Genomic DNA, 14,794 nt, shown 5'->3' on the forward strand with positions numbered 1-14,794 from the left:
ATTCTGTTTATTATAGTAACTGCAGGGTGCCTCATTCAATGTTGTTTTCCTTTTTAGGTCTGATGTGCGACCCTGATAATTATAGCCTGCACTGCAATATGGCTCAGGCTTACTTGTGTATTAACGAGTTTTGTAAAGCAGAATCGCATGCAGTCAGAGCTTTTCAGATAAAAAAGGATTATGTGAAGGTGAATCCTTACAAAACATGAATATGTGTTTTATTTATGTTTGTGTTACAGTTTGGTAATTTTTAGAGTACATTTCAGTTCACACTATTTTTTTTACTACATCATAAAAATCATATTTAAATTGAAAAGAAGATGAGTAATAATTTTTTGAGTTGTAATTCACTGTATACATACTTGCATCCAGTATTATAGTTCTTCCTTATATAATTAAAAAATTATGTGAATGCATAACAAAAATGTGTGAAACATCACATAATTGCAAAATAAGTAGTCTACATATGCATATGTACTCTGCAAACCTCTTACGATGTTTGTCAGAGGATACTTATTGGACAAGCAAATAAATGACATAACTCTGTTATACTGTATCAGCAGAATCAGCTCCGTTAAAAATTTTCAGCAATTGGTAGGAATTTTATTTTCATCCAGTTACATCTGTCAGTGTGTGATGGTGACTGCCTCTGTTGTATTAAAGGACTATGAATGGGGATTGAGAATTAGTTATCAAATCCAGTTGACATAACCTGCATGTCTGAATAGTGTGTTACCACTGGCATAGATGTGTTAAATGTTATTGGATTTATGTTAGCCCCTCACTTTTTTTAGAGCAGAAATGGAGAAAGGAGGAGTTGATACATTAATCAGGAATTGTCATAAATTTAAGAACACACATATTCATAAATTTTGCATGGAACAGCATGTGCAGCAGGACTTCATAATAAATCCTTCATAATAGTAAGTGTGTGCAGAGCACATCCATCCTAAATCACTTTGACTTTCTATTTACCAATTAGTCAAGAAATAGTGGTAGCTGCTGATTTTAGTGTAGGTTTTCATAAGAACTCTGCCAGTAATAGTTAATTAGTCAGTAACATTATCTTTCAGTTTCATTTCCACTGTCATTTTCCCATTACGGTAGATAACGGCTCAAAAACAGCAATAATTTTCATAGAAAGATTTGATGAACAAACATATGTTATGAAACCAATATTCAGTGGCCCCATCTCACGACATGCTGTTCATTTTGTGAGATGTTAGTATTGATTAGGATATAAACTGTATTAAATTGTAGTTTGAGGGGATAGTAACTAAGCTGAAAACTGAGTATTTTAGGGAACTCCTCAATGACAAATAGGATTGATGTTCACAGTGCTCATGACATGAAAGAAAAATGCAGAACTTGTGTTGATAAAATCCTTCGTTTATTTGAAAACTATTTTCCCCTAAGAGTAACCCAGATTAGTGTAAAGTCTTCAATCAAGCCACTAATTACTGACTGAATAAAGGTGTCTGATAAGACAAAAAGGAAACTGTATCAATCAGAAACAGATTCTTAGGATGTGGTATAGTTCATTACAAGACATACTGCAAAATATTGAAGACCTTTATACAGATATCAAAGCAAATGCTGTATGAGGAAAAGCTACATCGGATAACAAAATGAAGACCATGTGTGGGATATAGTGAAGGAGGATACTGATGAAAAAAGAGATGAAGAGGACAGATAGCTCTAAGAGTAAACGATACGTTGGTTCTGATTTGTGTAGTGTTGCAAAACTTTTTTTACAAGCATTTCATAACTGTTACTGAAAAGATGGGTTTGATCAGTAGACACTGCAACACGGTTTCTCAGACCAGTCATCACAAGTAACTTGTGTAATATGGGTGTGACACTCACTACACCAGTAGAAGTAATGTCCACCATAAAATCTTTGAAATGAAAAAGTTGTAGCAACTATGATAAATCCTCAACAATAGTAATTAATGAGTTTACTTCTGAGTTAAATAACATTTTAAGTTATTTATGTAACCAAACAATGAAAGTCAAGGATGGAATAACAATGATATGGAAAGAATTAGATGGCTATTCACCACATCTACAGATGTTGAGTTGCATACCAGCACAATGGAAAATATGGCTAAAATATTAAGCTCTTGATGAAAGTCCTTCCATAATAGAAAATACACACACAAGCACAAGCCTTTGTCTCTGGTTGTTGGGGCCCAGAGACAGTGGGCGTGTGTGTTGTACTTGTATGAAAATATAAGTATGTTTTTGTTGTTGTATAACCAGTTATTTATCAGTGGGACATTTGCAGAATGGTTGAAATATGCTGAAAGTAAGCCTTACACACACCTCGGAGGGAGACAGCAGGTGCTCGGGCTAGGAATGCAGGTGGGAGAGGCAACAAGTGCGTGAGATGTGCATGCAACAAATGGGCACCTACCAGGAAGATTATGGGTGTGCAGGGTGTGTTGCAAAGATACAATCAATCTTTGTTGTTCAGAAAAGCTGGTGCTGGACAGAAGGATCCAAATAGCACAGTTAAGAAGCAGAGATTGTATTCGAACATGTGCTCAGCAACATGTTCTGCCACTTAGTGGTCAATTCTGTTCTTGGCCACAGTTTGGCAGTGGCATTCATTCTGGGGACAGCTGGTTGATAGTCATGCCCACATAAAATGCTGCCTAGAAATTACTGCAGGGTTGATATATGATGTTGCTGCTTTCACGGATGGCCCTGCCTTGGTAGGATAGGATAAGCCTGTGACAGGACTAGAGTAGGATGTGCTGGATGGGTGAACCGGACAGGTCTTGCACCAGGATCTTCCATGAGGGTGTAACCCCTATGGCTAGGAGTTGGGAGAGATTTGGCCATGAAGCTTTGTAGGTAGTATGGGGAACTTAACACCACTTTAAAAGGTCTGGAAAAGATCGTATGTAGGATGTCCCTCATTTCTGAGCATCATGGCAGATAATCGTAAGACACAGTTGCAAAAGGCCGGAGTGATATTGGGCAATGTGGGGGGAGGGGGGCACTCCTTTGCAGCTGATTCTTGGGGTCGGTAGAAGGATTAGGGGCATCTGAGGATATGGCAAGGGAAATCTGTTTGCAGACTATGTTTAAGGTGTAGTGCCTGTCTGTGAAGGCCTTTTGTGAGACCTTCAGCATACAGGGAGAGGGAATTCTGTTCACTGCAGATACTCCATCCACAGGGGGCCAGGCTAAATGGGAGCAATTTTTTTGATTTTACTTTTGGTGGTTATTATGCTTGATATGGGACAGAGGTATGGGTGGAGCCATCAGAGATGGTTGATGTCCAGGAAGGTGGCACTTAGGACTGAAAAGGACTAAATGAAGTGGGTTTTAGAAGTTGTTTAGGGTCTGGAGGAATGAGGGTAGTGCGTATTGGCCCTGTGTTCAGATCATGAATGTATCTTCAATGAACCTGAACCGGACATTGGGTTTGGAGTTTTGGGAGGCTAGGAAAGTTTTCTCTAAATGTCACACAAACAGCTTAGAATAAGAGAGTACCATGTGGGAATCTGTTGCTGTGCTGCTGATTTGTTTATGTATCTTCTCCTCAAAGGAGACGTGGTAGTGTCTGAGGATGTAATTGGTAACTTGTACAAGGAATGAGGTAGTGGGTTTCTAGTCCTAAGATCATTAGGAGAGATAGTATTCGAAAACAGTAAGACCATGAGTATGAAGGTTGTTGGTGTATTGGGAAGTGGCATCAACAGTGTAGAGAGGAGAGTAATATGATAATGGAATGGCATATGTGAGGCTAGCTTCCAGGCAATTGGTTAGAGGTGTTGGTCAACAGGAACGGAGATTCTTTTGGTGGAAACACACTGACAAGAATTCTCTTGCCCATTAATATCTCACAAAGGTGTTCATAGATGGGCACTACCCCCATCCCAGTCGGCATTAATTTCCCCTTTCAAGTCCTTGCACACCCTTAATTCTCCCACCATCCCCTAGAGTGAGCTGCAAAGAAGCCCCCCCCCCCTCCCCCTCCCAAATCACCAATACCACGCTGGACTGGACTAAATGCACCATGTCCTTCTCTAGGTCCTCACCTATCAATTGTCGTGCCCTGAAATCATTGACATCCTACTCACAGTACTTCCCATCCCTTCCAAAATTGTATTCTGCTGCTGTCTCTACTTACACAACATCCTGGGCAATCCCTACACCACTCTCGTTTCCAACCCCTAGTGACCAGTGTCATATCCCTGTGGAAGATCAAGGTGCAATACCTGCCTTTGTTCACCCAGGTTGACAGTGATAAATTCTTGGGATTATAGGTTGATAATAAATTCAAGGAATAATAAATTCAAGCGAAACAAAGTGGAAGGGAAAAGGTGAGAAGAATTTGAGAGGAGGAGGAAAACTGTACTGGAGTGGGAATAACAGGTCTGGAAGAAATGGTGTGGCAGTGATGGTGAATAAGAATGTACAAAGCTGTATTGAAAATGTGAGATATATATCAGACAGGATCATAATCTTAAACCTGAGATTCCAAAAAGAAACACTAAAAGTAATCCAGATTTATGCACCTCAAGTGGGATGTAGCGAAGAAGAGAAGATGGACTTTGAAAATGTGTTAGAAAACCATATAGAGAGTGCTAATATAGTGATGGGAGATTTTAATGCACAGGTAGGCAAAGACAGAAAGGGATTTGAGCAAGTATTGGGATGTTTTGGATGTGGAGGCAGAAATGAAGAAGGGGAAAGACTCCTGGATTTGTGCCAGAGGAATGGAATGAAAATAGCAAACAGCTGGTTTATCAAGAGAGAAAGTCATGTTATCACCAGATACAGTTGGGATGGAAGAACGAAGAGTGTAATTGATTATATTCTAGTACATAGGGAATGGGGAGAGAAAGTAACAAATGTGAAGGTAATTCCAAGTGTGAGTGCAGATGGAGACCATAGATTACTGGTGGGACAATGGAAAATGAATCAGTGTGTGAAAAATAGGAAACAGAAGGAAGTGATGAGGATACGGGATTGGAAATTGAAGGAGAGTGAATGTGCTGAGAAGTACAGAGAATTAATAACACAAAAATTTCCAAAAGAAGTTTTCTGCGATGTAGAAAAAGAATGGAGTTTATTCAAAGACACGTTAGTCGAAGCAGCACAAAAAGTATGTGGCAGAGCATCTGGAAAGGAAAAAATAAGACAGGCAAGTTGGTGGGATGATACCACAATCCAAGCAGTTAGAAGACCACAATCCAAGCAGTTAGAAGAAAAATGGAGCATGGGGAAAATGGTGGAAAACTAAAAATGACGAAGACCATAAAAGATATATAGAGGAAAAGAAGAAGTGCAAAGAAATAGTGGAAACAGCAAAGAAAAAGGCATGGGAAGAGTTTACAAAAAAACTTGAAGATGTGAAGAGCAATAAGAAAATGTTCTATAAAATGATGAAAAATAAAAGGAAGGCTTCTGAAGTACCAGTAAAGATGGAAACAGAGGACAGTACCATTATTGAAGATCCAGGGAATATAAAAGATCTCTCGAAAGAACATTTTAAGAAGCTGTTAAATGCTGAGGAGCAGGTATATGAGGAAACAACAAATAATGGAGAAATTGAGAGAAGTTGGGAAGCAGAATTAGGACAAATTACACAGGAAGAAATGGAAAAAGTTGTGAAGAAGATGAATGGGGGGAAAGCCCCAGGACCTGATGAAGTATCAGTGGACATGATAAGAGCAGCAGGTCCAGTGGGAATGCAGTGGCTGTATAGAGTACTATCAAGCGTGTGGAGAATTAGTAAAATACCTGGCGACTGGAGAACAGGAGACATTGTTCCCATCTTCAAGAAAGGCAATAAAAGACTTTGTAAAAACTACAGAGAATAACCTCATGAGTCATACAGCCAAGATTTTTGAAAGAATTTTACTAAATCGAATAAGTGAAAAGATAGAAAAGGAGCTGAGTGTAGAACAGCATGGGTTTAGGAAAGGAAGGAGCACAATCAACCTGATATTTTCTATCCGTCAACTGATGGAAAAAAGTTGGGAGTATAACAAAAGGGTGATAATGGTTTTTATAGACATAGAAATGGCATATGACTCAGTTGACAGGGAAAGACTCTGGGAAGAACTGAAGAAGATAGATATAGAAGATGGATACATTAATGTTATAAAGACAATGTACAGAGGCCACAATTGTAGAATTAGAACACCATTGGGGAACTCTGAATACTTCGAAATAAGACAAGGACTTAAGCAAGGAAGTATTCTATCTCCTGCGCTTTTTAATGTTGTGATGGAGGGAATGAATAGGGCAGTTAAAGATATAGTAAAAGAAAAAGACAAAAAGATGATTTTTGCAGATGATATGGTAATATGAGGTGATAAAGAGGTCGATGTACAGTTACAGCTTGATGCGTGGAAGCAAATAATGAAAAGGTATGGATTAAAAATAAATAAAGATAAGAGTGAAGTAATGGTATTTGGAAGAGAGAAAGGAATCAATGGAAATATTACCTTGAATGGAGAACCCCTCAAAGTGGTAGAAAGTTTCACTTATTTAGGGAGTGAAATATCTAGGGATGGAAGAATAACTAACGAAATTAATAGGAGGTTACAGAAGGGAGGCAATTTCTACCAAACAATAAAACATCTGATTTGGAATAATGAAGTTTCAGAAAGAGCAAAACTCCTGATGTATAAGAATTATTACTTCCCTATTGTCACCTATGGTGGAGAAACATGGACAATGAAAGAAAGGGACTGGAGCAGACTGCAAGCAGGGGAAATGAAATTTCTCAGAGCAGTTAAGGGAAAAACAAGAATGGACAGAGTAAGGAATGTAGAGATTAGAAAGGACCTCAAACAAGAAAGTATGAGAGAAGAAATTGAAAGAAAGAGATTAAGATGGTATGGGCATGTTAAGAGGATGCATGGGCAGAGACTCCCCAAAATTATGGAAGAACTAAAGATGGATGGGAAAAGACCTAGAGAGCGACCAAGAACACGGTGGAAAATGGGAGTGAGAATATCTGTTGAAAGGAGAGGTGTGACCTGGCAGCAAGTGGAGGAAGAAAAGTAGTGGGTGGACCGAGCCAAATGGAGAGGACTCGTCAGCACCCAGACCCGGCAGTAGCTGGAGCGGGATTCGGATCTAGATAGAATAAATTCAACTGGGAGGAGCTTACCACAGAACTGCTGAAGCAGCTAAATTGGTCTCTATTTGCAATGCAAATGTTGTCAGAAAGAGATGATATAAAAATTTAAAAAAGCTAGCATACTTTGCTTACTTTTAATCTATAATGTCTTAAGGGATTGCTTTTTGAAGTAACTTATCGAGTTAGGTTATAGCTTTTCGAAATATGTAATATGACTTATTTACAAAGTAACCTCAATGACATCCAACAGGAGCTCTTTTTAAGGAACTGGAGATATTAACTTCTGCTTTTCAATATATTTATGCCTTAAAGAAATTTGTCATTGAAATATCTTCAGTTCATGCAACCAACATTGTAAATAAGAATAATCTTCATAAAGATTTATTAAAGTTAGCCACTTTAGTGTGGGAAGGTGTCCATTATTCAGGAACACACCTTTTCAGTAACTTGCCAGCAATCATAAAAAGTTTAACTACTAATACATTTTGATTTAAAATAAGCCTAAATGATTTAATGGTGGCCAAATGCTTCTACTCCATTAATGAATTTCTTGGCAGAACTGTTGTGTATAACACCAAAATGTGTGAGTATTGTGTACAATCTGACTTCTGTACTAATTCAGTGCAGTAATGTGATAATTGTAAATAAGCGCTCTGAAATCATTTTTCTGTTTAATGGTGACAATAGCCTAAGAATTACGATAAGTTTGTTACTACCTTTTAAATGGAAATTCATTTAAACATTTTATGACATGTTCCACATTAAAGATGACGATTTCACTTGGGATCTGAGGAAGGTACATTATCATACACCCTTTATTTATTTTTTCAAATATTTATTCTGTATTTTTGTTTTTCTGACGTACTACACTGTGGAGGAACACTCACAATGTATCTTTTCGAATTAAAAGTCCATCTGATCTTATCTAATCTAATCTGCTATCATTTCCTCATTCCCTGTTCCAAACAATGGTGAAGCATGGTAAGAACAACAGTTGGTAATTCTCCATATCAACTCAAGTATCCTTTATTTTACAGTCATGGTGTATTTGCAACATATATGTAAGATAAAGTACTGCATTGCTTAATTCTTTGTGGGGATTTACAAACTTGGAATAGTAGAGGTAATCACTCAATCTGTGTTGTGCCTGCCACATCACCATGGCACTTTCACACTTAATAAATGAGCCAGTCACACACAAAAAAATCACATTTATTCCCCTTCTCTCCCCTTCACTCCCCTTCTCTCCCCCCTCTCTCCCCTTCTCTCCCCCTCTCTCCCCTTCTCCCCCCTTCTCCCCCCTCTCCACCCTCTGCCCCCTCTCCACCCTCTGCCCCCTCTCCACCCTCTGCCCCCTCTCCACCCTCTCCACCCTCTGCCCCCTCTCCCCCCTCTGCCCCCTCTCCACCCTCTGCCCCCTCTCCCCCCTCTGCCCCCTCTCCCCCCTCTGCCCCCTCTCCCCCCTCTGCCCCCTCTCCCCCCTCTGCCCCCTCTGCCCCCTCTCCCCCCTCTTGCCCCTCTCCCCCCTCTTGCACCTCTCCCCCCTCTTGCCCCTCTCCCCCCTCTTGCCCCTCTCCCCCCTCTTGCCCCTCTCCACCCTCTTGCCCCTCTCCCCCCTCTTGCCCCTCTCCACCCTCTTGCCCCTCTCCACCCTCTTGCCCCTCTCCACCCTCTTGCCCCTCTCCCCACTCTTGCCCCTCTCCCCACTCTTGCCCCTCTCCCCACTCTTGCCCCTCTCCCCACTCTTGCCCCTCTCCCCACTCTTGCCCCTCTCCCCACTCTTGCCCCTCTCCCCACTCTTGCCCCTCTCCCCACTCTTGCCCCTCTCCCCACTCTTGCCCCTCTCCCCACTCTTGCCCCTCTCCCCACTCTTGCCCCTCTCCCCACTCTTGCCCCTCTCCCCACTCTTGCCCCTCTCCCCACTCTTGCCCCTCTCCCCACTCTTGCCCCTCTCCCCACTCTTGCCCCTCTCCCCACTCTTGCCCCTCTCCCCACTCTTGCCCCTCTCCCCACTCTTGCCCCTCTCCCCACTCTTGCCCCTCTCCCCACTCTTGCCCCTCTCCCCACTCTTGCCCCTCTCCCCACTCTTGCCCCTCTCCCCACTCTTGCCCCTCTCCCCACTCTTGCCCCTCTCCCCACTCTTGCCCCTCTCCCCACTCTTGCCCCTCTCCCCACTCTTGCCCCTCTCCCCACTCTTGCCCCTCTCCCCACTCTTGCCCCTCTCCCCACTCTTGCCCCTCTCCCCACTCTTGCCCCTCTCCCCACTCTTGCCCCTCTCCCCACTCTTGCCCCTCTCCCCCACTCTTGCCCCTCTCCCCCCCTCTTGCCCCTCTCCCCCCCTCTTGCCCCTCTCCCCCCCTCTTGCCCCTCTCCCCCCCTCTTGCCCCTCTCCCCCCCTCTTGCCCCTCTCCCCCCCTCTTGCCCCTCTCCCCCCCTCTTGCCCCTCTCCCCCCCTCTTGCCCCTCTCCCCCCTCTTGCCCCTCTCCCCCCCTCTTGCCCCTCTCCCCCCCTCTTGCCCCTCTCCCCCCCTCTTGCCCCTCTCCCCCCCCTCTTGCCCCTCTCCCCCCCCCTCTTGCCCCTCTCCCCCCCCTCTTGCCCCTCTCCCCCCCCTCTTGCCCCTCTCCCCCCCTCTTGCCCCTCTCCCCCCCTCTTGCCCCTCTCCCCCCCCTCTTGCCCCTCTCCCCCCCTCTTGCCCCTCTCCCCCCCTCTTGCCCCTCTCCCCCCCCTCTTGCCCCTCTCCCCCCCTCTTGCCCCTCTCCCCCCCTCTTGCCCCTCTCCCCCCCTCTTGCCCCTCTCCCCCCCTCTTGCCCCTCTCCCCCCCTCTTGCCCCTCTCCCCCCCTCTTGCCCCTCTCCCCCCCCTCTTGCCCCTCTCCCCCCCTCTTGCCCCTCTCCCCCCCTCTTGCCCCTCTCCCCCCCTCTTGCCCCTCTCCCCCCCTCTTGCCCCTCTCCCCCCCTCTTGCCCCTCTCCCCCCCTCTTGCCCCTCTCCCCCCCTCTTGCCCCTCTCCCCCCCTCTTGCCCCTCTCCCCCCCTCTTGCCCCTCTCCCCCCCTCTTGCCCCTCTCCCCCCCTCTTGCCCCTCTCCCCCCCTCTTGCCCCTCTCCCCCCCTCTTGCCCCTCTCCCCCCCTCTTGCCCCTCTCCCCCCCTCTTGCCCCTCTCCCCCCCCTCTTGCCCCTCTCCCCCCCTCTTGCCCCTCTCCCCCCCTCTTGCCCCTCTCCCCCCCTCTTGCCCCTCTCCCCCCCTCTTGCCCCTCTCCCCCCCTCTTGCCCCTCTCCCCCCCTCTTGCCCCTCTCCCCCCCTCTTGCCCCTCTCCCCCCCTCTTGCCCCTCTCCCCCCCTCTTCCCCCTCTCCCCCCCTCTTCCCCCTCTTCTCCCTCTCTCCCCCCTTGTAAATTATTTCCTTCATGTATGAATTATGTTTCTGTGAAACTCGTTCCTAAAAATAATTTTGTGCAATTGTTCGACATGATATTTCTGGACATCTCTTCCTAGATGTTTTAAAGGTTGTAACTAGGAGACAGATCCAGCAGGCATTTTATCTAGTAACATTGGTGCCAATCATATGAAGACTGCTAGATTTGGTTAGGTTAATACTTGTTCTATAGATCATGAATACCACACTTTGTAATGATGTGGAATGTGTCAATTTAACAATGTTTCTTCATTTGATGTGATTCAGTTTTTTTCTTTTCTAAATTGCAGAATTGCTAATTTATATATAAAAAAATTATCTGTTGAGTAGAAGGAGCTGCCATTTTTCTTTTTAAATTCCTGGTTGGCTATTTTTCAGACCTTTAATGCTATTTGCTAAGTGACCAATGACTTTTACGGCAGCAGCAGCAGCAGCATAATTCAACCCTTTCTGTGTCAAAGTTTGATTCAGTCAAGAATAGTGAAGATCAGCCATTTTTCTAGTGTTGTGTCCATGGAAATTTCTATTGTTTTTGAATAGGATGGGTTGTTAGTTACACATTTAAGTGAATAATATATATTTTTGTGAAGCTACTGTGAATATCTCTAGCTCCTTAAATAAATGTGTACAAGATGATTTTGGGTGGGATTATTTTAATCTCACACTTTTGTGCAATGAACACTATGTTCCATAGTGATGAATTACCCAACAATATGATGCCATATGTGAGCAGTGAATGAAAATAAGCATAGTAAGCTAATTTTTTGATATGTTTATCACCAAAATTTGCAGTAACTCTAATAGCACAAGTAGCTGAACTCAAACTTTTTATCAGATCATCAATGTGTTTCTTTCAGTTCTGTATCTCATGGATGCACGCACCCAAAAATTTTGAATATTCTGCTTTAGCTACAGACTTTCACTCAAACTCTGTCTACTAATGATGTCGTGCCATTTACTGTACAGAAATGTACATCCTGTTTTTCATCAACATTTAATGAGAGTCCATTTGCAGAGAACCACTTAATAATTTTCTGAAAGACATTATTTACAAGTTCCTCAGCTAATTCATGTTTGTTGGGTGTGATAACTATACTTGTAGCATCAGCAAAAAGAACTAGCTTTGCATCTTCGTGAATATAGAGTGGCAAGTCCTTAATATGCAGGGTGATTATAAATTAAAATTTCAAACCACTGTAGAAATAACACCACTGGTCAGAATGAAGTCAAATTGCAATGGAATATTATTGGAGAAGGGGAAAATGTATGGCAGAAGAAAAATAAATAGTTCCATGATGTAACAAGCATCATAATTTAATAGCGGTTGTCTACAAATGACAAATGAATCATACATCAATGCCTAAGGTGTACGTTTGACGTTAAACAAACTGTACTACTCTGTGTACATGAGTGTATGGGTGTGGTATTATTAGTTACGTAAGCACATTCACTGTGGCAGGATCACATCACATCTGGTGGGAAGAACGGGGGTTTTAATTGTCCTGAGGCTAAAAACTGCATAAAAAAGCATCACTCACATTTGTTTTTAATTGTCGCCAAAAACTGCATAAAAAGCATCACCCACATTGGTTTTTAATTGTCCTGAGGCCAAAAACTGCATAAAAAGCATCAATCAGAATCAAATCATATTGTTAATTTATGTGTGACTGGCACAAAACATGTTCAATATGCTGTCCACCGTTTCCTACAACAGGTTGAAATCAAGAAACAGCATGTTCCTTAACTGATCACGTTCAGAATGTGTTGCACAATGTGTGCCATCAATGCAGCTAAGTTTGCAGTCAGAACACTGAACACATCATCTTTCAGATAGCCCCACAGCCAGAAGTCACACAGATTAAGATCAAGTGACCAGCACAACCAGGCTTAAGGAAATGGCAGCTGATAATTCTAGCTTTTCCAAAATGGTGATTCAGCAGCTGCTTAACTGCATTTGCAATGTGTGGAGGTGCGCCATCTTGCATAAAAGTGATCTCATCCACACTGTTGGAGAGCTGGAATGACATGGTTGCACAAAATACACTCATAGTGCTTTCCAGTGACAGTACAGGTAACAGGATCGGAAGCACCTGCCTCTTTGAAAAAATATGGTCGTATGATAAATGATACCGTAAATGCACCCCACACAGTGACCTTTTTTGGATAAAGTGGTACTGGTTGGTTTGTGTGTGGATTTTCTGTTGCCCGTATTCAGCAATCGTGTATTGATGTATCCTTTCAGATGGAAGTGGGCTTTGTCTCTCCACAAAATCTTCTACAGCCAATCACTGTCCACTGCAATGCGAGCAAGAAACTCTAAAGCAAAGGTCTCTCTTGCTGGCAGATCAACAGGTAGCAACTCGAGCACATCGGTAATTTTGAATGGATAGCAAAGAAGGATGTACATAGGATTTTACGCACAATGTTCATGGGTATGTCCAATGTTCCGGCAATTCTCTGTGCACTGTATATTTGCACACCACCACTCATCCCCTTCTGCATTGCTGTGGCCACTGCTTCCACCGATGTCGAATCAATTCGATTGCTCCCTCTACCAGGTTGCACATCAAAAGAACCCATCTATTTGAATTTCCGAATCATTTTCTCCAGACCCACGGCAGTCATTGGACCAACGCCTTTCTTCAAATCCTTCAGTATCCGGAACCTCTGCAGAGTGACGTGTGCACAGTCATCATTCTTGTATTACAGCTTCACAAGCAGAGCACGATCCTGCATTGAGACAGTCGTGGCGAAAATCACAGATGCGAAAGGAGGAAAGCAATGTACCCGCTGTGTTTACGCCAACTTCAATGGGTCGTGCACATGACAGGTGTTTTCATTTATTCTGACACATACAGCACCATATATTGATCAATTTTCACACTACTTTTTTTTCTGCCACATGTTTTCCCCCTTCTGTGATAATATTCTGTTGCAATTTGACATCATCGTGATCAGTGGTGTTATTTCTACAGTGATCTGAAAGTTTATCTTTAATTATAATCACCCTGTGTATTGAGAACGATAAGGGACCCAAGACTGAACCTGTGGGATCCCATTCTTGATACCTCCCCAGTGTGAGGAATCTGCTGATTTTTGTGCATTATTTGAACTGGTTATTTCAACCTTCTGCACTTTTCCACTTAAACCATTTGTGAACTATCCCATTCATATCACAATACTTTTGAGTATCTAGAAGAATTCCATGATTTACACAGTCAAAAGCCTTCGAGAAATTGCACAAAAAATCCCAATGGGTGGTACTGTTGGAGTATTCAGAGCATTTAATATTTGATTAAAGGAAGCGTATATATAGCATTTTTTGTTGAAAATCATTTCTGAAAACCAAATTTACATTTTGCTAGTACTTCATTTTTACAAATATAGAAGCTGCTCTTGAAGATATTATTTTTTCAGGAATTTTGGATAAAGATGTTAGAAGTGAGATTGGGTGGTAGTTAGTGGCATCAAACCTATCCCCCTTTTTATGCAATGGCTTAACAATAACATACTTAAGTCTATCAGGAAAAATGCCCAGTTTCAATGAGTTATTACATATGTGGCTGAGAATCTTGCTTATCTGTTGGGAACACACTTTTAGTACTGTGTTGGAAATGCCATCAATTCTCCATGAGCTTTTGATTTTGAGTGAGTTATTATTTTCGTAATTTCAGAAGAAGAGGTGGGTAGAATTACAGTTATCAAAATGAATAGGCATTGCTTCTTCCTTGCCTTTTATAATGAACATCTGGATCCTATTTTCTCCAAAACATTGCAAAACATTATTAAAAATATTTTCAACTTTTGACTTTTTGTTAATAAACTTGTCATTCAGTATGATGGAAGTACGTTCTTCCTGTGCTCTTGGTTGTCCTGTTTCCCTTTCAGCAATATTCCAAATTGTTTTTAATGTTATCTACAGAGGTGCTAATCTCGGACATAATACAAACACTTCTGGAATTTTAATAACTTTCCTTAATATAGTACAGTAGTTTTTATAGTATGTGACTGTTCCTGGGCCATGACTCTTCCGTGCTGCGAGATACAGTTCCCCTTTCTGGTTACAAGATATTTTTATACCTTTAGTAAGCCATGTTTTTTTTACATGATTTCTTACAATTATATTTCACTTATTTTCATAGGGAAACTGTTTTCAAATGTATTCACAAACATATCATGGGAAAAAAATATAAATTAGCATCAGGTTGCCAGTCGACCCCATCCCAGTCTAACAGCTGCGAGCTTTCCCTAAAATTTGCAATTGTTAAATCAT

At 42.5% G+C, this 14,794-nt stretch overlaps 1 protein-coding gene across 4 annotated transcripts in view; it reads left to right on the plus strand.

Moving 5' to 3' along the window:
* Positions 1–14,794, plus strand: part of LOC124709038 — a 342,602-nt gene that overhangs the window by 6,098 nt on the left and 321,710 nt on the right. For all 4 annotated transcript variants that reach the window (XM_047240687.1, XM_047240709.1, XM_047240701.1 and 1 more), the window contains exon 3: positions 58–188. In XM_047240687.1, coding sequence (XP_047096643.1) covers positions 58–188 — 131 coding nt within the window. The remainder of the gene's footprint in view (positions 1–57; positions 189–14,794) is intronic.

This window comes from Schistocerca piceifrons, chromosome 1 (assembly GCF_021461385.2).
Source record: "Schistocerca piceifrons isolate TAMUIC-IGC-003096 chromosome 1, iqSchPice1.1, whole genome shotgun sequence".
Classification (NCBI taxonomy): Eukaryota; Metazoa; Arthropoda; class Insecta; order Orthoptera; family Acrididae; genus Schistocerca; species Schistocerca piceifrons.